Source organism: Aplidium turbinatum, chromosome 13 (genome assembly GCF_918807975.1).
Source record: "Aplidium turbinatum chromosome 13, kaAplTurb1.1, whole genome shotgun sequence".
NCBI lineage: Eukaryota > Metazoa > Chordata > Ascidiacea > Aplousobranchia > Polyclinidae > Aplidium > Aplidium turbinatum.
Window position 1 is genome coordinate 10,189,925 of NC_137484.1, and position 25,345 is coordinate 10,215,269.

Below are 25,345 nucleotides of genomic sequence, written 5' to 3' on the forward strand. Positions count from 1 at the left end.
TTCGCTGAGACTTTATCTCATTGACCTCTATTGTTACTCATGAAAAATGTTGTTTTTATGTAGAACACTTATTTTAAACGAACCCAGACAACAAAATTTGTCATTTTTACATTGATTCAACATCTGCAGAAGTTGAATCAATGTAAAAATGATGAATTTTGTTGTTTGGGAAGGCACTCAAAGGTCAACACTGGATAAAATGCAAGAATGCAAAAGAAACGATATTGTGGAATAAAATACAAAATTCTCTATATAAACAGAAGAATCGGACATATATACATCTCTCTGTTATCATTTTTAATGTAAAAATTTCTTTTTGTGGTCACTTTGTCTGGAACAAATCCAAACTGTGCTGTTGAAATTTCCGATTTTAGTTTTGGTCTCAATGTCATCATCATGATTCAGAGTAAGATCTTTGTTAGATGATTCACAAGGCTAATTGTTCAGTGGAGTGAGCATTCTGTTGCTCCGGTTTTCTTTGGTAAAGTTATGAATATGGAACGTACCATATCACTAGGGATGTTTACGGTGTCATAAATATGATTTAAGATCTCAGTGGTTAGGTCTAAACCCCACTCATCCAAAGCTTCAATAATTTCAAGTATAAAAGAAACGATATTGTGGAATAAAATACAAAATTCTCTAAATAAACAGAAGGCATCGTTGGATTTAGAATTTGTAATAGTTGAGGATTCTAATATATTCTAAGTTTGCATACAGACGGTTTGCATACAGTAGGATACATGTCGATTTTGTGTGAGCAAACATTTCAATTTAATAGTTCAAACATTTTGCGCTAAATTTCATTTCAACCTATTTTTCTTTGTCGGAATGCAAAAGAAACGATATTGTGGAATAAAATACAAAATACAATTCAAAACTGCAGCCGAATAGGAAGCTAGCCGAATTGGACTAGCCAAATCGGACTGTAGCCGAATAAGGAACTAGCCGAATCGAACTAGCCGAAACAGGCCATTCCGAACAAATTAGGTGGGCACTGGGCAAAGCTGCAGAAAGAAATATGATCAAAAGAAAGGAACTGGCCACCCTACTCGTTGTACAATGGGAAAACTATTTTCTCATCCCCCAATGCTTGGAATCAAGCATGGGACTACCTTTAGTTAAATTTACTTTGCATTGTCAATTCAGGCCCTCATTCTACATTTTTGCGCATGCGCGTAGTTATGCACACAAATCGAAATGACCACTTTTCCATGTTTTACAATGAACCAATACCAAATAACTCTTTGTGGCTGTCTTACAACATTATTAACGTGTTTTGGTACAGTAGTAAATAATATCTGAACTTTAAATGCCATAAACAAACAGTGACGTCAAAGCAATACAAGGCAATTTTACACGAAAAGTAATTTTTAGGGTAAGGTTTTTTTTTTTGGACGTAAATTTCACATTTTTTTAGAGGTCTTAGAATGTACTGTTGTATCTTAAAATCAGGGCTAAAGTTGAAATTAAAATTAACCCCCACTCCCTATTACTACCAGTATAAGTTGTGCATAATAGGATTGTTGGAAAATATTTTTTTTCCAAGCTAAAATGTTTGGCTTGATTTTACTTTGAATTTGAAACAAAACGACAGGCTGATTAGGCTTATTCAGGTTTACAAGTGTTTAGTCTTTGTTTTTAAATGCTCCAGCAGTCAAAAAACAATAAATGGAGCGTGTTTCAGCATCGAACTTCAGTAACATTTTGGTTGCCAACTGTATTTAGCCGATTCAACAAGAATACCTTGGGTCAAACTTGGTCAATAAGAATTTTGGTTGACTATTATTACAGTGTAAATAAAATTAATTGTATTATGTCCAATTTTTCACTTTAGGTACTCTAGTGCCTTTTTACTAGCAGTTGGATAATAGCTTGTTTGTCTCAACATATTTGAGTGAGCAAACTTTCTCGTTTATAAACTTAAACAAAAAGGATTTAAAATCAAAATTGAACCAGGCTTGACTTTGGTATTATTTCGGTATTTATCAGGCTTAATTTCGGTATTATCAAAACCAGGCTTGACTTCGGTATTAAAAGCAAGATGTTAGTTTTACTCTTCACATTAAGATGGCTATGTTTCAATTTATGGATCCTCCAATTTATGCAAAGTGTATATAATTACTGGTAAAGAGAGATCTTCTATCCCGTTTGTTCCTTATTTGCATATCATGATAAAATGCTTAAACTTTTATATTATTTTGTTGTATGAAATGACAACACTAAATAGCACAACGTTACTATGCACTCTTTATTGTACAAAATACCATCAGGTATTGTTGGCCCTTGCCTAATTTTTCATTATCAGATTTGACTCTCTCAGAAAAAAGTTTGGACACTCCTGATGTAAAGTGACTGTATTTTTTTTATATTGAAATGTAAAATATACAAAAACAATTTATTTTGCTTAACAGTAGGGGGATCACTGTGCTCAGGGTTTGCCCCTATAACGTGGAATTGAGAAAACCTTTCAGAATCAATTCATGATTATTGACTGAGAGAATAGGTAAGCGGGCCAACAATTTTTCAACTTTAATTTGCCTTAACTTTCAAGTTTTAGGCTACTTTTGGGCTTGTTTCAACTTGTAAATAGATTAGTTGCAATTGGGTTGGAACTATCTGGCAACGTTGTCAAAAATAGCTTGGCAAGAATATAGCACGACGACCAACATCTACTCTTGGTGTGTAATCTCACAAAACACATGTACAAAAACCAAAGAACATTGACCAAACAACCTATTTTTGATAGGAAGGTGGTCCGCTTCAGCAGAGAAATTCATATATATACAAAAAATCATATAGATTCAAGACCAGGGAAAAATGGTCTGATTAAGCGAGGTTGACTGTACAGTGTACATATTATAAGAAAACGTAAAATAAAATAATGATGATTTTCATTTGTGCTTGCAGCAACAACAAAAAGTACCGTAATATATTACATTTTTACTATTCATACATTGAAATGAATATGAAGCTATGCCAAAATAAACTTGATTAATTGAGATTCCAAATGTGACATGTAATTTGTAGCAGAAAATGATGAATTGCGCACCTATTTAAGCCAGCTGTTTTTTATTGTTGAAAAGACGACATAGAAAAAAGGCAAGCTTTGTGATCAATTGATGAAGGAACCATAAATCAGGGTTATTATAACCAGACTAATCCAAAAAATTTTTTTTAAAAAGCATATTATTTTTGGATTACAATGAATGGCGAACACTCAAACAGGTCTAACTAAGGTGGTACGGTTCTGCAGGAACATACACATTTTTATCTTATGCAAAGAAAAAGAGTTTTTTGTAATGACTGTGATTCAAACAACATACCGTCAGTGCTGTATTCAAGGGTATACGGCGATATGCCATCCTTATAAATAAACAATTTTGTACCTCTTGTCCAATTTTGATGTTGATAATTCATGTTATGATAAAATAAAGATTAGTATTTGGCAAGGTGTATATTATTTATCATTTTGGCAAATCTGACAGTATACCCTGCGCTTTTTTTACGAATACAGCACTGCATACAGTACTGTATGGATGAACATAGAAAAACGAAAGTGTGACTGGTAGTTGGTAGTCACACAAATTCCGATACATTTTCATAAACTTTATTACAGCAAAATAAAACAAGGAAGCTCAAGCATCATATTCATTTAATATGTAGCCTACTCAGTAGGGTGTTGCAGGCGCCCCGACCCTCTCGGATTTTGCTTACCTTTTTTGTGGTACTGTGTTTAGCTCAGTAGATCACAAATATGAAGTTTCATAAATTTTCATCGACGTTTACCTCTACCGCCGAGGCCATTTTGAGGCCCACTTTTTGAAATTTTTCATGTATTTTGCCACTAGAGGGCAGTGTATAAGTTTTGCAATATTGGGGGTGCATTTAAAAGATGCTCTATGATGTTCTGAATTGTTTAAAAAAAAAATTGGAGAAATGGGATAAGTATATCCTAAAATATTCAAGTTTTGTCACTCATTTTTTGCACAATACTGCCCCTAGTGGTAAAAAGAAAAGTTAAAATATCTTGAAAACTACTCATCATATTGTTATGGAACTTGCATGCACCCCCCCATTTTCATGGGTAAGGAATTTGATTTTAGCAATATTTTTGCAAAATATTACCACTAGAGGGCGGTAGTTCTAATTTTGAACTATTTTCCTGTGAAAAGGCAATATTGTTGCATTTCTTGAGCTGTGCTTCTGAAGAATACAATTTCATGGTTTATGCACAACAAAATTTATTCAATTATAAAGAAACTGCATGCATGCATGTACTATATCAATAAATCCAAACAGGCAATGTGAGTCTTAGTTAACACAATTTCCGCAAAGGCAGTTGTGCATCTTCATTGTGTTGATAAACAACGTTTTCTAAGATTTGGTATCTTTCTTCAATTCTCCTCCACCACTTGAATATAGTTTTGCAGATTTTTTTCTTGTTTTGCTAGATGAAGAAAGTCGGATACCACTTTTACCCCTCTCTCTGCTGAATCATTACAGACTCTGAGTGCACTTATGATACCATTAGCAGAAGCATAGCCATCATCAATTTCCCACTTTTTTGGGTGTTTGACAAGAAAAGTTGTTGAAATGTGCAAAAGTTTAAATAACATTTTGCTGCTGGCATTTGCATAGGAGCACAATGACAGTGAGTTACCAACCATTAACAATGTCTGGCAGCTCTGGCTTATCGTATCCATTACCAAACCTGTTTGTAACCTGGCCATGGAAACTTGCATTTAAACGCAGCAGAGTTCCAGCCAAAGCTTTTTTTTCATCAATAGTGACTTGTTTGTCTCATAGAACTAAGGGGATCAGCTCCCCAGTTACATACCATGTGTGCCTACCTAAAGCTTTTAAAGCAGCAAGACTGATAATTTTGTCTACTGCAGCATAGCTTTTGATGTCACTTACCAGTTGCAAATCTTCTCGGGGTGCTGATGCAGCAATTGGACAGTTGAACCACCATCCATTAAATTAATACAAAACTGCAAAGGTCAACAAATCACTCTATGTTTTGTATTTGTGACTTGGAAATGATTCCTTGCGGTAGAAAGTCTTGCAGCATTACTATCTCATAGCAATAGAGCTGCTTTCCCATCCACCTTGCTCGATGGACAGCAGAGAGAAGTGCATGCAGCAGAGAAATGGCCTTAAAAAAAAAGAAAAATTTAAAACAACAACACCCAAAAACTTTTTTCAAGCCATCTCTCTGCTGCATGCATTTTTTTTCAAATAAAGCTAGACAAACCACTTCTCTGCCTAGCATGCAGAAAACATATTGGAGAAGTTATACTTTCTCATGTGTGGGAAGCCCTGTAAGTCGAAACGTCAAGATCTCCAGGCATTGAACTATTCGAAAGATTCCGGAACAAAGGATTCAATGCAACCCCACATGCTGCAGCTGTACTGCACACCAAAAATCCTCAAAAGAGTTGGGAGAATTTGTAACAACTCAAAGCAGAAAAGTGTAAGCACATAAAGCTTGAGAGAGATATGCAAAATTATCAGAGGGGTGATTACAAAGAACTTTTAGACCTGATGACGGTGTAGATTTTTGTTTTTGTTTTGTTTTTGTTTTATTATCTTTATCCTGCATTGCGGGAAAGCGGACTTGAGCGCTATGCATCGGTGTACGCCTTCCGACGGTGTATGCCTTCCGACGTACACCTGACCCACGCTGCAGCCGACTGCAATGTCTGTTTCCGGTTGTCTACTCTACTTATGGCTTAAATTTGGTACTACCCATTACTCGAAACCGATCACTGGGTAGAGGCAATTATCGTAAAGTTTCTTGCCCAGAGAAACAACAGCAAGTGCAGGTGGCTGGAGTCGAACATGCAGGCTCTCGACTGCGAGCCCAACGTGCTAACCACTCGGCCACTGCTGCCGACTTGGAATCCGCTTGGACAGTACAACTTCATGAAATGTGGAACAGTCCATCGAGCAAGGTGGATGGGAAAGCAGCTCTATTGCTATAAGATAGTTATGCTGTAAGACTTTCCACCGCAAGGAATCATTTTCAAGTCACAAATACAAAAATTAGAGTGATTTGTTGACCTTTGTGCTTTTGTATTAATTTAATGGATGGTGGTTCAACTGTCCAATTGCTGCATCAGCACCCCGAGAAGATTTGCAACTGGTAAGTGACATCAAAAGCTATGATGCAGTAGACAAAACTATCAGTATTGCTGCTTTAAAAGCTTTAGGTAGGCACACATGGTATGTAACTGGGGAGCTGATCCCATTAGCTCTATGGGACGAACATTCGAACAAGTCACTATTGATGAAAAGGAAGCTTTGGCTAGAACTCTGCTGCATTTAAATGCAAGTTTCCATGGCCAGGTTACAAACAGGTTTGGTAATGGATACGGTAAGCCAGAGCTGCCAGACATTGTTAATGATAACTCATTGTCATTGTGCTCCTATGCAAATGCCAGCAACAAAATGTTATTTGAACTTTTGCACATTTCAACAACTTTTCATGTCAAACACCCGAAAGAGTGGGAAATAGATGATGGCAATGCTTCTGCTAATGGTATCATAAGTGCACTCAGAGTCTGTAATGACACAGCAGAGAGAAGGGTAAAAGTGGTATCCGACTTTCTTCATGTAGCAAAACAAGAAAAAAATCCGCAAAACTATATTCAAGCGGTGGAGGAGGATTGAAGAAAGATACCAAATCTTAGAAAACGTCGCTTATCAACACAAAACTGCCTTTGCGGAAATTGTGTTAACTAAGACTCACATTGCCTGTTTGGATTTATTGATATAGTATATACAGGTATGCATGCAGTTTCTTTACAATTGAATAAATTTTGTTGTGCATAAGCCATGAAATTGTATTCTTCAGAAGCACAGCTCAAGAAATGCAACAATATCGCCTTTTCACAGAAAAATAGTTCAAAATTAGAACTACCGCCCTCTAGTGGTAATATTTTGCAAAAATATTGCTAAAATCAAATTCCTTACCCATGAAAATGGGTGGTGCATGCAAGTTCCATAACAATATGATGAGTAGTTTTCAAGATATTTTAACTTTTCTTTTTACCACTAGGGGCAGTATTGTGCAAAAAATGAGTGACAAAACTTGAATATTTTAGGATATACTTATCCCATTTCTCCAATTTTTTTTTTAAACAATTCAGAACATCATAGAGCATCCTTTAAATATACCCCAATATTGCAAAACTTATACACTGCCCTCTAGTGGCAAAATACATGAAAAATTTCAAAAAGTGGGCCTCAAAATGGCCTTGGCGGTGGAGGTAAACGTCGATGAAAATTTATGAAACTTCATATTTGTGGTCTTCTGATCTAAACACAGTACCACAAAAAAGGTAAGCATGGTGAAACCAAGATTTAAATTTCATGGGGCGCCTGCAACACCCTACTACTCAGGGTTGGAAGTAACGACTAGTTGTCACTATTCGATAGCGTTATTCGTTGCTTTCTGAATATCGAATGCTTATACCCATTCCTTTTAAAAATAAATATTGAATGCGCGTTATTCACTGCATTTTTACGCAAGCAACGAAATCATTATTGGTTTTTCACTAATCGGTATTTAGGAGAACTGCTGAATCATTTTTTGTTGTTCACTAACTTTGTCGTCAAAACGAATTTACGAGATTTAGTTTTCGGATTACTATTCGACCTAGTCCCCTTCCGGTTTATGAGAGTCGTTAACAGTGTTGCCAACCTTGCGGTTTTCTCGCAAGTTTGGGCTTGTTTTTTTTCAAGTTTGCGTATTTTTTTTTAGTTCGCGGGCTGCTCATTATTTTTTTGAATTATTTCTAGTAATTGCTATTCATTGCTTTTTTTAAGTATCGATAGCGAAAAGTCGTTGCTTTTTTGGGCACTATCGAATAGTGAAATAGTCATTGCTTTTTGACTAACGGCTTCCAACCCTGAGCCTACTTTACTTTGTGATTGCTTTAATTTTTATAAATAAAATACTGTTAATAATACATTTATGTAGTCTTAACAATTTTAATGTCTACTGATGAGTTGCAAGATAAAAAAAAAATTTCAAGTGCATTGCACTTAAAACAATTCAAGAGCAGGTCTTTAAGCTCTAGCCATCGTCGCCGAGAAGTCATTAAAAGGCCTCCAAAACAACTCTTTTTCTCTTCAATGGCATTTGCAACCTTTTCATAAACAAGACAAAGTTTTTCACAAAAATATTGGCAAAGTCCGAAAACAAGGCAAAGTCCGATGAGAAATATTGCTGATAAAACTTTTGCAAAAACGCTAAGTGGTGACCTATAAAAACTCAAAGATTAGCTCTACACTTATGGTACCGTAAATACTTGGGAAGCAGTACCGTACACTTACAGTATATAAATAGTACCAGTACAACTGCAAATATGTTTTAGGGTCTTGTTTGCGTTGTTACCTGAATGAACGCAAAAGCAAGATTATAAATAATGGATGTTTAAAAACTCAAAATTTTAACGGATTTTGTACTTTGGCTGCTCAGCGTGAGAATTTGGTCGCCAGGAAAGAGCTTTGGTAGGCCATGCTCCATCGCAAAAAAAATAAAGGAGCATAGAGACCCGAAGAGCCTCTCATTTTAGTGCTGTTCCAAGTAAAGTATTTTGTATTGGTTGAATGATGGATTGAACAGCACAACACGTACTAGTAGGTGGTAGTTTACTAGACCATATCAGCCTTGAAGTCTCAGATGAAGCAACATTTATCTCTTAAATAACATTACAACAAAATTTTTAAAAGATTACAAAATTATACATAAAGTATGTAGGCTACTGCAAAATTATGTTTATTAGTGGTGTACTACAACAGATGCGCTTTATCGACAATGAAATAGGCTAAGTACTCAAAGGAAGTGGAAATCCGAAATTATTTGCAAAAGATTAGGCCTACCTAACAATAATATCGATTGCGTCGGCTGCGTTGCCGAGTGGTGAGAACGTCTGCGCGACGCTCGAAAGGACGTGGGTTCGACACCGCTCCAGAGCACGCGGCTGTGTCTCGGCGAAAGACACTTAAAGGCAAGCCAAAATAAGGAGAGCAGCTGACTCGAAGACTATATGTCACTTCGCTGCTTCCTGTCGTCTGTTGTATCGCATCTGTGATCGCAGTGTACTGCATGTTATCGCAATGGGCGCAAATAAAAGCATGATTATTATTATTGTAGCTTGTGCTGTACTTTTATGTTTGTAGATATTAACAGCAATTGCAATACTCCATAAGCAACACGACACGTCGCAAAAGGGGATGAGAGCTTGATCAACACCATCAGGACATCATCATCTACCAGCTCATCCATTCCATCACCCACCAGGACAAGAAACAATAACTTAAACTGGATATCAAACCTCAATCGTCTTAGGCTACTGTGTGATGTGCAGTCTAACCATAGAAAGAGCTCAACACCTGCTCTCATGGGCCACATTGAAACGGGCTTTTGCCTGAGGATGGGTTTCTTTTATGTCCGGTTTTCTTTCTCCATCCTATTATTATTATTATGACTGCTCATCCACATCAATATTGGAACTGGCAAATTCAATCCACAACACTTTTCATTAAGCTGTCATTCATTACTACATGTGTGCTTCTCTCTGTTTTTGTTTTATTTTTTGCTATTTGTTTTTTGGGTTTTGTGGCCGTGCCAACTACTGATATATAGCCTACTACATAATTTTTCATCCAGGCACGTTTTAAACCTTTCAAGGTTTTGCCACCTTTTCCCGTTCGTTAACGTGCTGGTAGGTTTATATCGATTTTTGTAGTTAGTATCTTTTTCGTCCCGGACGCGTTAATGACGAAAAATAAAATGATTGATTGAATGGTATTTTCTCATCATACCATATCACAGTAGTACATTGTTTTTCCACCAGTATCAGCAACTATAGTATTGCAATGGTACGGTATCTATCTACAATCCCATGATAAATTTTTGCATACCAACAAAATCCCAAGTTGGCCTAGCTAAGCCGGCTACATCTCAAGTTTCGCATATACTAAGCCTACTAACCTGGTTGAATCCTAACTTTTTTTTTATAAAACCTTCTGATAAAAATCGGAGTCAGTCACACTGCCGGATGCTCACAAGGGAGAAATATTCCGGATTTTTCTGGATCGCGGATCCGTCTAGGTTGGCGGAGTTGATCATTGAACACGACTTCGACTGGATAAGATTACAATCCCTAGATTGATAGTGACCAAGTGACCATACCTTGTAGAAGTTGTAGTACTGTTCCCAATAGCGTTGACAGGGTTTTCAGTTTTAGTATATTTATTTTTTCTGCTAGCGAATAAACAAAAATATACACAACACAACAAACAAAAATAATTTGCACAGCAAGGAAAGCAGCGAACGACCAAAAGTTCTTCAAAGTCAGCTGCCACCCGAACATATAACCAAAACACAAAAATTAAGGAACATAATACCGGTACTTAACATAATACAGTGAAATAAAAAAATAGAAAGCAAGTATGTGCAAGGAGATTAGCGGATGACATGTTTTCGGAGTGATTACTGTACAATTTTTTTAAGAAACGATTATATTTAAATTTAAAAGTATTTTCAGATGTTTCTTTTAGTTCTTTTGATATTTGATTCCATTGAAACATCGCATCTACTTACAAAAGTTTGATTTTATAGATGGCAAAATTAAACCATTGTTTTTTCTTTGACGGTTGCTATAGCCTACTGGTTTTGAAAGCGCATAGGCCTACTCCGAGAGTCAAACCAGCGTCGCTTAATCTTGTATAGCTTCTTCGTTCACGAAGTCACGCTTTAACCCTTTAAGGGACAATGGTACATATGTGTACCATACCGTTTTATAAAAACAAACAAAAAAATCTTAAATTCAATTTAAGTCGCCATTTTAAACTACAAAACATATTTACTTGGGAGAAAGCTTTCTTAGAAATATTATGTCCCTTAAAGGGTTAACCAAGAGCTATCGGGGCGGACATATTGTCAAGTCGCACATTTTCGACATCCTCAAAAGACTCGCCTTTGGTAGGTCACATTTTTGCCATTATCATCTTTCGTTCCCAAAATTTGAGTTTCGCCTTTCGCAAGTCATAATCCAATCTAACCCAAGTTTGAATAAAGAATATGATGATGTGTCATATGCATTTTATCAAATTGTTTAGTAGAAGACTGATATAGGCTGTAAAAACATAATTCTAAGACAGGATAATAACTTTGAATGGTAGCCTATTTAATGAATTATTTTTATGTAGGCTATTTGCGTCCTCTAGAAAAAAAGAAAACAACCCTAAGTTGAAAACCACTGCTTTAAATAGGTTTAGGGGCTGTCCATAAAAGACATCCGCCGACAAGAGGTGCAAATTGAGTTTTCATTGACACAGTGCGGACATTGCAAAAGATGGGTCACCTTTGTGCCATGTCCCCATTTTATGGATAGCCCCTTATCTTGCAATTAGCCTAATATCAACTCCATAGGCTACTGAAAGTGAAAGATAACATAAAGGTATTAAGCAGTTCAAGATTTTCTCAGTAAGCTAAAAAAATTCAACAGGACATTGCATTCTTGCCACTGTACAAGGTTAAAATATTTTTGAGTTGAATCAATCCTGGTGGCAAGATGGTAGCCAACACCCCACTGCAACTGATCATTTATTTGTCAGAGAAAAGCATTCCCCGATAGCTGCACGGTGATATCTTGAGCATTTTTGATATCATAATGCAACTTTGTTTTGAAGGCCTCCTAGGCTACATAGCTTTAAGCCCATTTTAATCAACGCCCAACTTTTCAAATTCTCCTCAATTACAGCCACAAGGTATGTCTTATACGTACCGTACTAAAACAACTTTATAAATGGTTGCAATTAGCAAATAAAGCATATGTGCAATGAGGTGCTCATTCCGCCACTTCTGCACCGGAGATCTGGTTATGGTGATGCCACACAGTATCAAGACAGCGTTGGCATCCAAAACAACCCTACTTGGCATCACCACTGGCAGATAGGAAACTCTCATTATCCTGGAGGCTACTACATTACAGTAGGCTAAGCTAATCCCAGTTAGAATTAGAAACTAATGAAACTCGCACCCTTGGACCGATTGTAACTGAAGCTTCAAAGCCAACTACCACAGTATACCTTCTGTCATTAACTAACTTTCGCAAGTACTCAGAAAACAAAAGTAACCTTTCAAAAATTATTACATGCACCACAAAAAATCAAATTCAGACAAAAACGTTTAGTGACAATTTTAGGGCAAATTGCCAACATATTTTACTTTAGAAATAATTAGTTGAAAGGAAAAACAAGAAAATAAATTTCCATTTCAAAACGTAAGAATGATAAATGACCTAGTTGGCACAGTGTAAAAGCATTGCGGCTAAAGCAATGTAACAAATTTAAATTTGAGCTTGCAGTTGGTCTGCATAGAACATTAGCTACTGTGAGCAACTAGGCTACTGAGTACTGATATTTATGTGACAAAATTAAATTTGAAATTCTTTGACAAAACGACCAAAGTATTTAATCATGTTCAAAATCCACGCGATTTTGAGGCTTGCAGCAAATGCAAACGGAGCTGGAAAGCTACTTGGTTGCATCACGGAATGTTTTTTGAAAAATGTCGGGAAGTTCTGAGCATTTGCTGCGCTGCAAAACCTTCGACGCCCCAACGAGATCTTGCATGTTGATCGGCCTCAACTTATCGTCAGCTGAAATGCTGGAAAATAAAAGAAGTTTGTTAAATTTCATTACAAACTAAACACAATTTTTGTTTGCACCGGCAAATATAAAACACACTGACCTCAACTAAAGCATAAAACAGTTAAATTTGGCAACCTTAACTTATCCTAAACATCACTCAACAGTGTCAACACACCAACGTACGATTCACAAAGTGTTTTCATAATGTTAAACTTACGATAAAAGTATTAAAATAAACGTTGTGTAAGATAAGTGCTACTTAGCTCATACTGGATACAACAGATCATAAAAGCATTTGAAAAGGGAATTGCAACGGTAGGCCATAAGAAACTGTTTTACACATCTGTTCAGTGTTCATTCACACGCTACCAAATGGTAAAGTCAAATTAGCGTCTTCACAAGGCAAAGTGGTTCTTTTAATGAAAATTGAGTAATAATATCGAACAGTGTTTGAAACGTTCTACAATGCAGAGCACCATTGTTGTACCGTACAACCAACACTTACACTCCTTTGCCAAGCGCTTCATGTACACGAGCTACGGAGGCATGTCTGCACATTTCTCTGATATCGCTGCCACTGAAGCCGACCAAGCCATCGGCGAGGTCCTCCAAATCAACGTCATCGTCCAATTGTTCCACTGCAAGCACGATCTTCAATATATTTGTTCGTTGCGCCGTGTCCTGGAATAGTAGCGATTGAACTGTGAGATGCAGTTTGAATTTCACAGTGGATTTGTTGAAATCTAACATTTGGATAAGAGTAAATTTATTGCCTACGCATGTACTACAAACCTTACCATTTCCAAAGAAAGTTAAAAAAAAAAACTCTCTTTGGAGCACATAAACAGTTTTGATGGACGTTTTTTACAATTTAGTTCAGCTTGCATAAAAATTGAAAGAGACCAAAATTGAGGCAGGTAAGTTTCAGGATAGGAAAGAAAAATATATTTAATAAAAAGCTCAACAGTCATCTTTTGGTCAGTGGTATCCTCAGTTACAACCGGTGGTTGAAGAAGGCAACAAAGCCAATCTTCGCATCCACCTTCAGGCATGCCAAGTATCCTGCCAAGACACACAGCGTAACATGCTCTTCAGCGGTGTCGAACGAGCGCCCTTTCGAACGTCGAACTAACGCTCATACCACTCAGCTATGCAGCCGACTTTATTTCAGTAAGGTGCTTTGGCAAAACAATATTTAATACTTACAGGCATTGGAACATTCAATCGAATTGGCAATCTCCTTAAAATAGCTTGGTCGATCTGCTGTGGTCGGTTGGTTGCGCCCATGACCATGATCTGGCTGTTGTTATCCGAAGCCAAACCATCCCACAAGCTCATGAAGGTGGCTTTCATCATGGCTGTTACTTCATGGTCACGATCAGATCTACACAAGTGGGATCACAATGAGTTAGATATTGCATGGACAAACTTGTACAACCATTACACAAGAACTCTTTCACATGGGTCAAGGTTCAAATTCTTGTGAAGGCCGGGTCTCTTTCAACAAATTACTGTATCAAAACTGGTTAATGGCATCTGCTTGGATATTCTAGTAAATTCTGATACTAATACGGAAGAAAACCTAGTCTGCTTCTTTATACATATAAAAAGTGCCATACTTTTTAAAGCGGAGGTTTATTTTTTCTTGCAACTAAACGCGAATAAATGGGACTCAAATGTCTATTAGGATAAAACGTTTTGCTATTATTTATTTAATACATTTCGAAAATGCACGTTTTTAACCTGAATTACTGTATGCATATGGCAGTACTTCGGAACGAAGATAGTATTTTAAATATAAATATAATAGTTCTTGCACCACCCTTAATTGCTTAAAATAATCCATGCAGCGTATCTTAAGGTTCGCTTTTAGTCATATCTCTTTTTCAATGCCACTGCTTTGTTTGGCGGGTATTGTTTTTTTTCTGGGGTGGTCAGAAATTAATTAAGTGGATCCGGGTAAAACAACGGTTCATTTTTTTCATGATTTGTATATTGAAGATCAGATATACTTTAAAGGTCTTTTGAAGGATCTGTTCAAAAACTTACCGCATCTGAAGAAAAACATCGATTTCATCAATAAATATAATAGATGGCTGGAGTTTGTGAGCCAGAGAAAATACGGCTGCGGCCAACTTTTGTGACTCTCCATACCACTTGTCTGTCAGCTGCTGTACCTGCAAACAAAAGTAGATATAATAACCAACTACGGTGCAGTTACACTCGTTGTTGGAACGCCAGCTAACACTTGTTAGAGAATACCAACAAGTTGCTACAGTTTTCCATGTCGCGCCATGAAAAAAGCAGTCCAAAAAATACAAATTCTGTAGATTTCAACTTTGAACCTTTTCAGTTTCAAGGCACAAAAACGATTCTAGACACTTCCACAATGAAACATATGTTGCATCGCATATTGAGATGATGACACATGTGGGTGGTAGAAAACCCATTTTCAATGCACCATATATAGGTATTAAACATTTGAACATACATTGCAAGATAACAAGTATTATATGCTCTTAGACACAAGCTGCATCTCTAACGTCTTAGCTTGCAACTAACAAGCTCACCTCAATGTTAATGAAAGTGCAGCCAGCTTCCTTAGCGGTTGCCTTTGCAATCATTGTCTTTCCACAACCAGGTGGTCCATACAGCAAGATACCTGAATAACATATTTCTTGAAAGGTGCTTTGTACGCCCTTATGAAAGTAGGCATGCCATGGACTGCCTCAGCTGTTCTATGGCCATTCATTGCTCAAATAAGCTTATTGACTTGGTATATTTCGGTATATATTGTAGGCTATGTTTGTTGTATTTTATTAATGATGTAATTTCCTAAATTACAAAACAGCTAGTTGAATTTTTTTTTCAGTACAATCAATATAGTTCAATACAAAACTGACCTTTTGGTGGCATGAAAAGTTTACACTGTCGGAAAAAGTCTCGCTTCTGGAAAGGAAGTATTACGGTCTCTTTGATTTGCTCTATCACTTCCTCCAACCCTCCAATGTGTACCCATGATACAGGAAGATCTAAAAATTGTAAAAGTAACAATATGTCACTCGAAGTAGCAATATCTTAGAGGAGTTTCATTACCTAAATTCAGTGAGTAATTATTATTTGTTTTCCAAAAAATGGTATGTACCCTGCATTACTATGTCTGCACAAACATAGTTAAAAAGCACAATCATGTTTAAAGAGAACTATGTATGCCTGAAACTACACTACTTCCCAGCAGTGGCGTAAGGTGACCATGTTTTTGGGTGTTCATCTTTTTTTTAGAAAGCTTCAAATACATGCTCAATTTGCATGGTGACTATTTACATCACATCAGTTTATTTTGATACAATCTGAACAGCTATTGAGCAAAGTGCCAACCTTGTGTGAGTTTAAAGCCTGCTGAAAGTGAACTCACAAAAAAAATGGTCAGCCGCTTCCCAGGTGTTCTTGCATTATTTGCTTTCATTTTTAATGAGACATATTTTTGTCACGTCATGATAAATTATCAAATCAGTCAACTTTCTTATATGACTGAATCCTGCCATCTTATTACTTTTTAAGTGTGATATTTTTCAGTGCTTTGCAAACATATCATCAATCAATCAATATGATACAGAAACACTGACAAATCAGTTAATGTTGATTCGATTCGCATTTGTTTTTTCATTGTTATAATTATGAATTATGATCATACTACCTTACGTTCACACACAAGTGTCTTTGAAATGGAGTTAAAGAAATCATTGCTTCCCTCTTTTAAAAGTAGCAGGCAATGTGCTTATTATTCACACTTAGTTTGGATTGATGCATTTTTATTTGTTTTAATATCGATGATTTACTTTACATTTAAAAAATCTGTTGTGACTTAAATCTTATCATTGCTATACATCCAGCATATCTACTTGAATTTATCAAGATGACACGACATAACCAGAATACTTTCTCAACTACTGGTACCAGAATACATAAGATTTAGATAGCCTACATTACTGTACCAAAAGGAATGACAAGCTGTGCAGCAATGTTTAGTTCATATTCAGTGAGATGCAAGTCTTTGATTCCCTTTTTACCAAGTTTCTTCAGCAGCTTTTGGGCCTATAATGGAATAAATTAACTGACTGAAAAGCAATAGTACATACGGTCAGTAGGCTACTAGATTAGCATGAGAAAATATTGAAGTAGGTGTTTGTAGATATGCTAATGAATTGTAAATACAGTAGCCTATACCACTGCCATAGCTTTCACACACAAAATTTAAAAAAAACGTTCATGTCAGAGATGATACGGTAATTTTTTCAAGTTGGGCCACACAAGAGACAAGAGTTTAGAAAAAAAATGGTATATATAATTATATATATATTATATATTGCAAATTAAATTATACGCCTGTAATGTGGCTGCATTTATGACTGGTAATTGTTTTGTTTTTTGCTTATTTAATGCAATTATCTTCAATCCCATGTTACCAATATGACGTTTTTAGTCACCTATGTAATGGCAATACAACAGTTTTGGTACACTGTCTCTATATGTGTCATATGGTATTTTAGCAGCCTCTTGACATATACGTGGGCTGAAGAGTTTCTTGGTCTTATGACTAAAATATAACAATGTGGCATAGCCATTGCAGATTTTTGATTACCAAACTTTGAACAGCTCAACAAATGTAATTATCGATTTTCTTTTCAAAGCGCCTTTTCCATCACAACCACTGTTTTTTGGAATTCCTGGTATCGTACTTGATTTTAATGTCTGTATGATCTTAATTTTCAATTACTGCTAAAGCCAACTTCTGTAAAATGATTGCAAACAGACAAAAATATATATTATACTGTTATGTTATTACTCACCAATGGGGTCATTCCATGTCAAACGTCCCAGAAAAATGGCAAAAGTTAACCCACCCTCTCAGATTTTATTAAAAATTGGTATTCTTACAGAACTTTTCACCACGATTCTGAAAAACTAAGTCTGAGAAAAATCGGTCGAGAATTGACAAAGTTATCGGCAATTTAAATTTGGGTTCTGTGAGGGGGTACCTGCTCATGAAATGCATCATAAATGAACAAGCAAAACTTTAAACCACTATAACTAGTTGTTTAATCAGTTTATAAATCTCTTTATTTGAAAAATGATGCTACCCAGATGTATTCTACAATATTTCACTGGTAAAAAAATGTTGACTCCTCGGCTCCCCCGGTGTTTGGGGGGGAATTGGGACCCAGTTTTCATGTGCGCTCATGCGTTACAACAATTTTGGATGCCTGTATTTCGAAGAGCACAGGAGTGATCACCTTGTGTAATACATCATTTGAAAGCTCTTAACTAGCAGAATTTGCTTGTAAAATCTGAAAGCTGCTTCTTTTAGTTTCAGGCAAAAAATTACATAGAATGCTCTCAAACATATAAATGAACAAATAAAGTCCGTTTTTTAATATAACAGTGACAGTACTGGTGTCCTACAATCCCAATAAACAGGTTGCTTCTATTGTGTCATTCTACGGTATGTGCTAAATTACTTTTTTAATGAAGCAAAGCTAAATCATTGCCTTATATTAAAAAAATATGTGATCACAAATGATGTTGAAAGCGTATCCAGTTTCTGTTGATTTTTTCTTTACACTTCACATTGAGATGGTACTGCCCTCTGGTTGTGGCGAGTGAAGGAACATCAATAGGGCATAAGATATGCTGAAATGGAACCCAGCAGACATCTGCTTGTTGTGGCCAATAGAAGGATCGAGAAGGACCATTTGGGTGCATAAAATCAACTGAAACATCTTCATTATTCTTGTCAACATCTTTAACTACAGCAATGTACCATTTTTGGTCATACACAACAGATAGCAATTGGCCTTCTGTTACATGAAGTTGTGATGAAACATCTTGAGCACCAGGCTGTAAACTTAAAGATACTACTAGAGAAAATTCAGTGTCACTGCTAATTCTTTTCATGCCCAGTTTGTGTGAGTCAAATGGCTTAAAATAATGAAATCCGCGGGTCCCCTTAATTGTGGATGCTTCTTTGAATCGATTATTGAGACCTGTTCTTAATTCATCTAGATCTTCTTTGAGTAGTTGAACAAATGAGATAGTAGGAAGTTTTTCTTTGCAGTGAGTCATCATTGCAGAAACAGTTGTTATTTGATTTTCTAATGGTCGTCTAAGACTTTCCATTGCAGTTGATCTTTTTACAGTGCCACCAATTCCATCACAAGGGGATTTTCCGTGACTAGTGGCAAAAAAAGACCAAGCTGCTTGTACACCAAAATCAACTTCATGTTTGAATAAATTATAAAATGACTTGCAATTTTTGTACTGTGCAGCACAGCCATCAGTGAAGTATTCTACATAATGCAAATTTGAAATTTTCGTTTTCAGTAACTCAGTAGTTTTCTTTTGAATCAAGTACACCATAACAACATCATGTAGCAACTCTTCTGAAAGAAAACACATGCATGTGTGATGCAATTCGTCATTTTCTTTATAGTAACATACTACTGGGTGGACAGTGCAGGTCTGGTGAGTCCAGTGGTAACCTTGTGCCTCATCTTGCACATGAAATGAAAAATTTTCTGCGAAATCCATGAGAATAATAGCTGAATTACGGTCAAGATTTTCCTTACTTTCTCTCAAATATGAAGATTGTGAGTGTGAAATAAAATGATGGGGTATTAATGCTGACATTTTGTAAGAAATTACATTTATGAAGTCCGAAACTGGTAACTGCTGCAATACGAGTTCAGTTCTGTCCACTGTAGTCCACTGTCTGAAAGTAATATCTTCGTTTGTGTCTTCAAACTTCTCACACAACTTTGCTTCAACCCCTGCAATTCCTGGGCATTTGTCGCATCTTTGCAACATACAATCTCTGTTGTTCATGTCACAGACTGCAAGCCTTATAAGATCTTTGTATGACTCTTCCAGTCTTCCATCTGTGCGGCATGCAACAAAAGCACCACATTTTGGTGTATTGTGCACACACACACAGAATGTGTTCCGGATGCGCCAGCGCTGACGCACCATTTAGGTCTAAGTGTACAAAATTTAGAAAATCCAATTTTTGTTTCTTGGTTTTGTTCTTTGAATGATATATCAGGGTTGAGAAAAACCCGGGTTTTTTTAAAAAAGCCCAACCCGCCCGGGTTTTTTTAAAAAAACCCGGGTTTTTTTGGGTTTTATTGGGTTTTTTTAAAAAAGATGCAAAAAAGGTAGATTCATGCTTATTTCACCTCAAAACTACTTTTTACGAATGAAGTGCCTTTCACTCACAGTACATGCTTGCATAACTCAATAAAATAATGCACTAAGGTTGTTGTTGCTTGAATGTTGCATCATCCATTAATTTCAAGATCAAGTTGGATGTTGCATATCCACTGATTTCTATACCAAGTTGATGCTACCGTGGTAGAAATCACATTATTGCATCATTTGCTTTAGATTTGAAGGCAAGGAGCATTTATGCCATCATGTTTAAATATTTTTTATCATTTATATATACATACTATATATAGTAATGGATGAGCAATTGAGCGATTGCGTGGCCAATGGCCATTTAGGCAAATGCTCTGAAACAGCCAAGCGTTAGAATCCAGAATCTGCAGTCCACGACATTAAGGCGCGAACAAAACGGCGCAGAGGCAAAACGGCGCAGACAAAACGGCGCCAAAGTCAACGTAACCAGCTCAGAACCTTTTCCTCATTTTGTTAACATTTTTTGGTCAATTCCTCTTTGTCATGAGTTGCCAAGGGTGGTGGGGGGGGACTTGTATACCAGCTCCAAAAATCCTTATTCACACATAAACTTTCGTTATGGTTGCAGAGTATTATCGTTCTATAAATTGAACTTGTTGCGTTGACTTTGGCGCCGTTATGTCTGCGCCGTTTTGTTTGCGCCTTAATGTCCTGCTTCGCAGAATCTGTAATTGGTAAATAGCCTCCTAAATTGCATTTCACATCATATATACAGACTACAGTAGAGTAGTACTTTCAGCAGTTTAACTATAAGGCCTTCTTGCATAAATGAGTTTTAGTGTAGTATACACAAAGGGGCATTACTTGATTTCTGTGTACTGTACAATATCCACTGCGTTTTCAGTTTATTCTTGGAAATTTACTTCACAATCACATCCTTAAGTCCTAATTTAAAGTTTGTTTTAAGTGCCTTGTAGTGTTTTTGTTCATTTTTTCAATTTTCTAATAAAAACTGAACAAATATGATGCTCTGGGTTTTTTTATGGGTTTTTTTGGGTTTTTTTAAGTGGGTTTTATTAAAAAAACCCACCCGGGTTTTTTTGGGTCGGGTAAAATACCGACAACCCTGTGATATATAGAGCTCTTTTAATGTGCACAGAAGCAACCTTTTTTGTTCATATTGATTTTTCTTGATGCTAACACGGTCTTTCATTCCTGGCATTATTTTAGTATTATCATTGTTTTGGTAAAAGCATTTAACCTTTTCGATAATATTTTCTGGCAGTGATTTTCCCTTTCGAGGTAATGGCAAGGCACATATGCCACTTGAAATTTCAAGCGCTCGAGCTACTCTGACCATTCTTTCAGTAACAGAAAATTCATTCATAGTCTTTTCTCTTGACCAGTTGCTTGGTGCCATTGTGAGGACTTGTATTTTTTCTGCTCTCGTACTGTCAATGTTGTTAATTTTTTTTTTCATTTTTGAGATAATGTTGTCAAAAGATTTTATTTTCATTTTGTCTTCGTCTTTAGTGTCAGGTTGGTCTTGCTGTAGGTCTACATCACTGACATTAAGAACATTGGATATCTTTGCTCGAAAGGTATCATGAATTTGATGTAATTTCCTTTTTCCATAGGAAATTTTACTGCTTGAAGGCATACTATGCAACTTCACAGGTGATTCTTCAACGCTCTGTAAACTTTCATTAAGCTTGCTGAAGGATTCGTTTGCTTCAACAGTAGATGCAATGTCGTATATTTCACTGTCAGTCGAATTCGAGGCTTCTTCACTTGATGATACATGTTGAAAGAGAGTTTCTTGAAGTCTTGCACTGCAATTGGCACACACCTTTTTTCCCGGTACAATGTTTAAATTGTAATATTTAGATTTTTGGTAACATTCCCAAGTGATAGGACGTATATAACGATTTTTGACTGGTTTACTGTGGACTTGAAAAGGATCACAACACTTTTTCTGCAAGGAAGAGTACCGATCAATGTAATTGTACTTGTGGAAAATACATACGTTCTCCAAACAACATTCATTACCCTTATCAGCAGCAATTCGAATATTCAGAAGCACTCGTTCATCATCTGTCAGAGTGTCAATTGGCAAAATACCTTGTTTTTGTGTTGGATATGCCTTTTTGTGGCATTCAGTATCCAGTGAGACACCAACACTACACTTTTGCATCTTAACAACTTTTAATCACAAATTAGGTCACATAAAGTATAGATAATAGAAGCAGGATCACAAAAATATCTGAAAAATGAAACTGTGTTTTATTATCACCCTGCTCGAAACAAATTACAAAAAGCAAGCATAAAATTAAGAACAAAGTAAGGTACTCAGCAAGAGCTTTCATTTGAGCCATTACTCAACTTTCTAGCTAGTGTATAATACACTTCAAGATATGAGCTTTTAAAGTTATCGTTACGCATGAATGCACAAGCACATACCCCCAAACTAAACCCCCTTTAATTACTGACCCATATTTCAAAAACATGAAAAACTGTAATGAGGTGATTGAAAATGTCTTAAAGGTTCACCTAACCTGCTAAAATGACAACAATATACAAATTAAAAAGAAATACGACATTTTAAACACAATATTATCAAAAACCATTGATGCGTGTCGCCGCAGTGATAACATATTTGACATATTTTCTAAATGTCATAACTTCGGCAAGCACTGATCGATTTCGAAAATTTTTTTGTTGTTGAAATCAGTGTAACTAGCTGCATGGACATACAAAACATGATAAAAATCTGAGGGGTTGGGTTAACTTGCCTGGGCAGTTGACATGGAATGACCCAGGGTTCCTTGTATCAACTTGGTAAATATAGCAGAACAAACTGCATATTTAAAGATTTACCAAAACCAAATCAAACTAAACCATTCTTAAAATTAAAGAATGGTGGTTACTTACTTTTTCCTCTGCTGCTCGTTTTTGTTTTTTGGTTGGATCAAGTGCGCTGAAAAGCTTATCAAAATACTTATATAGAAAATATGCAGTGACTCCGGAAGCAATACATTTCAAAAAAATGCTAACAAGTTGCCCACGACTTACAGGTGCTCCAGTTTCTGCATTTACTACTTCTAAAAATGGCATAGCCTATTTTTAATTTAAAAGTGATTCTGGAAAGATAAAAATCTGTTATACAACCACATAGGAAAACCTTATATCTGGTGTGTGCTTGACCAACTCATCTTGAGGACAGATTTCAGAGGCATCTAGTGCAGCGTTCCCTAACCTGTTTACTATCACGGACCGGAGCTTAACTAACTGAGCTAAATACTATAACTTATGTTATGTGACAATTACATAGCTGCGCTGACTTGTCAGTGTGACTGCATAGCGACCAAATCGAATTGATAAACTTGAAAGTCAAACGCGAGTCAACAAAAATAGGAACCAACCTTGCTTTACTACCCGTGATCACTGATCAGGTTTCATTTATTGCAAGCAGTGCCAGTCAGGGTTGCCAGGTCCACTAATGGAAAAAATGCCAAACAACTGGTCAAAAAATGCCAAATGACCTAAAAAAATGCCAAATAGGCAAACCGCTGCAAAATCGAAGGTTTTTTTCATTAAGGAGTAATGGATTTGATAAAAAATGGAAAAAACAGCAACAAAGCTCAGCCTACACCTACTGCTATTGCACAACCTTTCAAATCAAAGCATGAAAATATCACATGTGGTGTTCCTCAAAGATCTGTAGTTGGACCATTGTTTTTTCTGCTTTACATAAATGATTTGCCTGTTATAACAACATTCGATTCTCAGCTATTTGCTGATGACTGTTCCAGACAATTGTTCACCTAATCAAACGTCATATAAAAACCGTTCAGGTCTACTGAATCTTAGCGTATTACGTCATGGAATTTTTCCTAAAAATGAGCCAAAACTGCACCATCGTTCGTAAGACTTGTGTCAAACCTGTTTAAACATGAAACATTGGATCACCACCTTTGAACATCTGTTAGAATTGCGTGACAATGTCTTTCATTATTGCGTCACAGTTACTGTTTACGTGAGTTTGAGATATCGCAAATTATTCTAGTCATTTTAAAATTGTTGCTTGAAGAGGTTGGTCGCATGTTTAACTGTTTTGCTTAGTGCTTGTCAGCTGGACGAAAATTTCCGTCTTTTATCCAAGTAATCTGTTCTGTAGTGACAAGTTTTTAGTGGTGTATCGCGTTGCACCCCATTTTCGACAGCTTTGAGGCTATTTTTACAGAAATACAATTCTCGAATAGACGTTTCCTGAAGAGTGTTTCTTTTCGGTCATTACATACAGACGAACGGATCTGGGAATCTTATGTTACAATTTTCCCACGAAGAGATTATGGTTTACCGCTGTGACCAATGACACTGTTTTATTTACTTCAGCAACATCTATTTTGCAATTGCAACAAAACACTGAAATTGAGATGCAGCGTATCACTGATTGGTTCAATGCAAACAAATTATGCATCAACTACTCCAAGACGTTTTACATGCGACTTGAACAAAAAGGGGGATCAACTTCAAAACTAAATGTAGTCTTAAACGACACAAAAATTCAAAAAACAAACAACATCAAATATCTTGGCATATTTCTTGATGACAAACTAAGTTGGAATTATCACATTGAAGATCTATCTGGGAGATCGGCGAAAATATCTGGAATATTTTATAAAATTAGAAACTACACAAACAAACACAGTATGTTAACACTGTACTACCCGCACAGCAAACAATGTTGGCTGATCGGTGGCCAACGGTCGCGAACGTCGCGGTTGGCTTTTCGTCGCAAAACAACCATTTGCCAACTAACATTATTTCTTTAACTGAACAAAGAATCACTAAAAAAGGGTAAAACATGTTATAATTTGGCGATATAAATCACATGAAACATTTTTTTTACCAAATATATATTGTGTAAAACTTGGTTGTTGACACAACATTAAGGCAATGGTGGGCCAACGTCGCATTTGTCGTCGTGGGCATTCGGTTGAAAGCCAACCTCCAGCCACCGATTGTTTATTTTTATATTCCCGGTGAAATAATCTTACATAATGAAAAGTACCCATTACAATTCTGTGAACTGAAGCTTTTATAAATTTTTATTTCAACAAACGTCAATATAATAAATAGGTTGTTAACACAACGTTGAACCAACGAAGAGCCAACGTCGAGTACGTCACCGTGGGCATTCGGTTGTCAGCCAACTTTTTGAGAATAAATCTTAATTTTGGTATTTCTGGCAAACGAATTAAGAATTATGGTAAGTATGCATTATAATTCTGTGAAATAAAGAATTTTAAGGCTTTATTTCAACAAAAATTTAATATGAATGATAGTTGTTGACGCGACGTTGAGCCAATGGTGGGCCCCACAGCGCGTTCTTTGCTGTGAGCATTGAACGGTTGTCAGTCAACTTTTTGAGAATAAATTCTAATTTTGGTGTTTCTGGCAAACGAATTAAGAATTA

At 36.3% G+C, this 25,345-nt stretch overlaps 1 protein-coding gene and 1 pseudogene across 2 annotated transcripts; both read right to left on the bottom strand.

The window, feature by feature from the left end:
- Positions 1–12,152: 12,152 nt before the first annotated feature.
- LOC145781953 (outer mitochondrial transmembrane helix translocase-like) lies at positions 12,153–23,002 on the bottom strand. 2 transcript variants are annotated; one of them, XM_082593659.1, is made up of 8 exons: positions 22,798–23,002; positions 16,668–16,767; positions 15,576–15,704; positions 15,243–15,334; positions 14,722–14,849; positions 13,879–14,056; positions 13,178–13,353; positions 12,153–12,688 (listed from the first exon to the last, which is right to left on the bottom strand). In XM_082593659.1, exons 1-8 carry the CDS (start codon positions 22,978–22,980, stop codon positions 12,556–12,558), a joined length of 1,119 nt encoding a protein of 372 aa, XP_082449785.1. In that variant the 5' UTR covers positions 22,981–23,002; the 3' UTR covers positions 12,153–12,555. The 2 variants fall into 2 exon arrangements, with proteins under 2 accessions (XP_082449785.1, XP_082449787.1); XM_082593661.1 differs by lacking the exon at positions 22,798–23,002 and adding an exon at positions 17,523–18,116.
- LOC145782338 (uncharacterized) lies at positions 18,244–22,060 on the bottom strand (annotated as a pseudogene).
- Positions 23,003–25,345: the final 2,343 nt, after the last annotated feature.

Coding starts and splice junctions, on each gene's coding strand:
- LOC145781953 (XM_082593659.1), bottom strand. CDS start 22,980: ATGCCATTTTTAGAAGTAGTAAATGCAGAAACTGGAGCACCTGTAAGT. Junction 14,850..15,242: donor GCACTTTCATTAACATTGAG/GTGAGCTTGTTA, acceptor TTTTGTTTGCAG/GTACAGCAGCTGACAGACAA. Junction 12,689..13,177: donor GAAGCGCTTGGCAAAGGAGT/GTAAGTGTTGGT, acceptor TTTATTTTCCAG/CATTTCAGCTGACGATAAGT.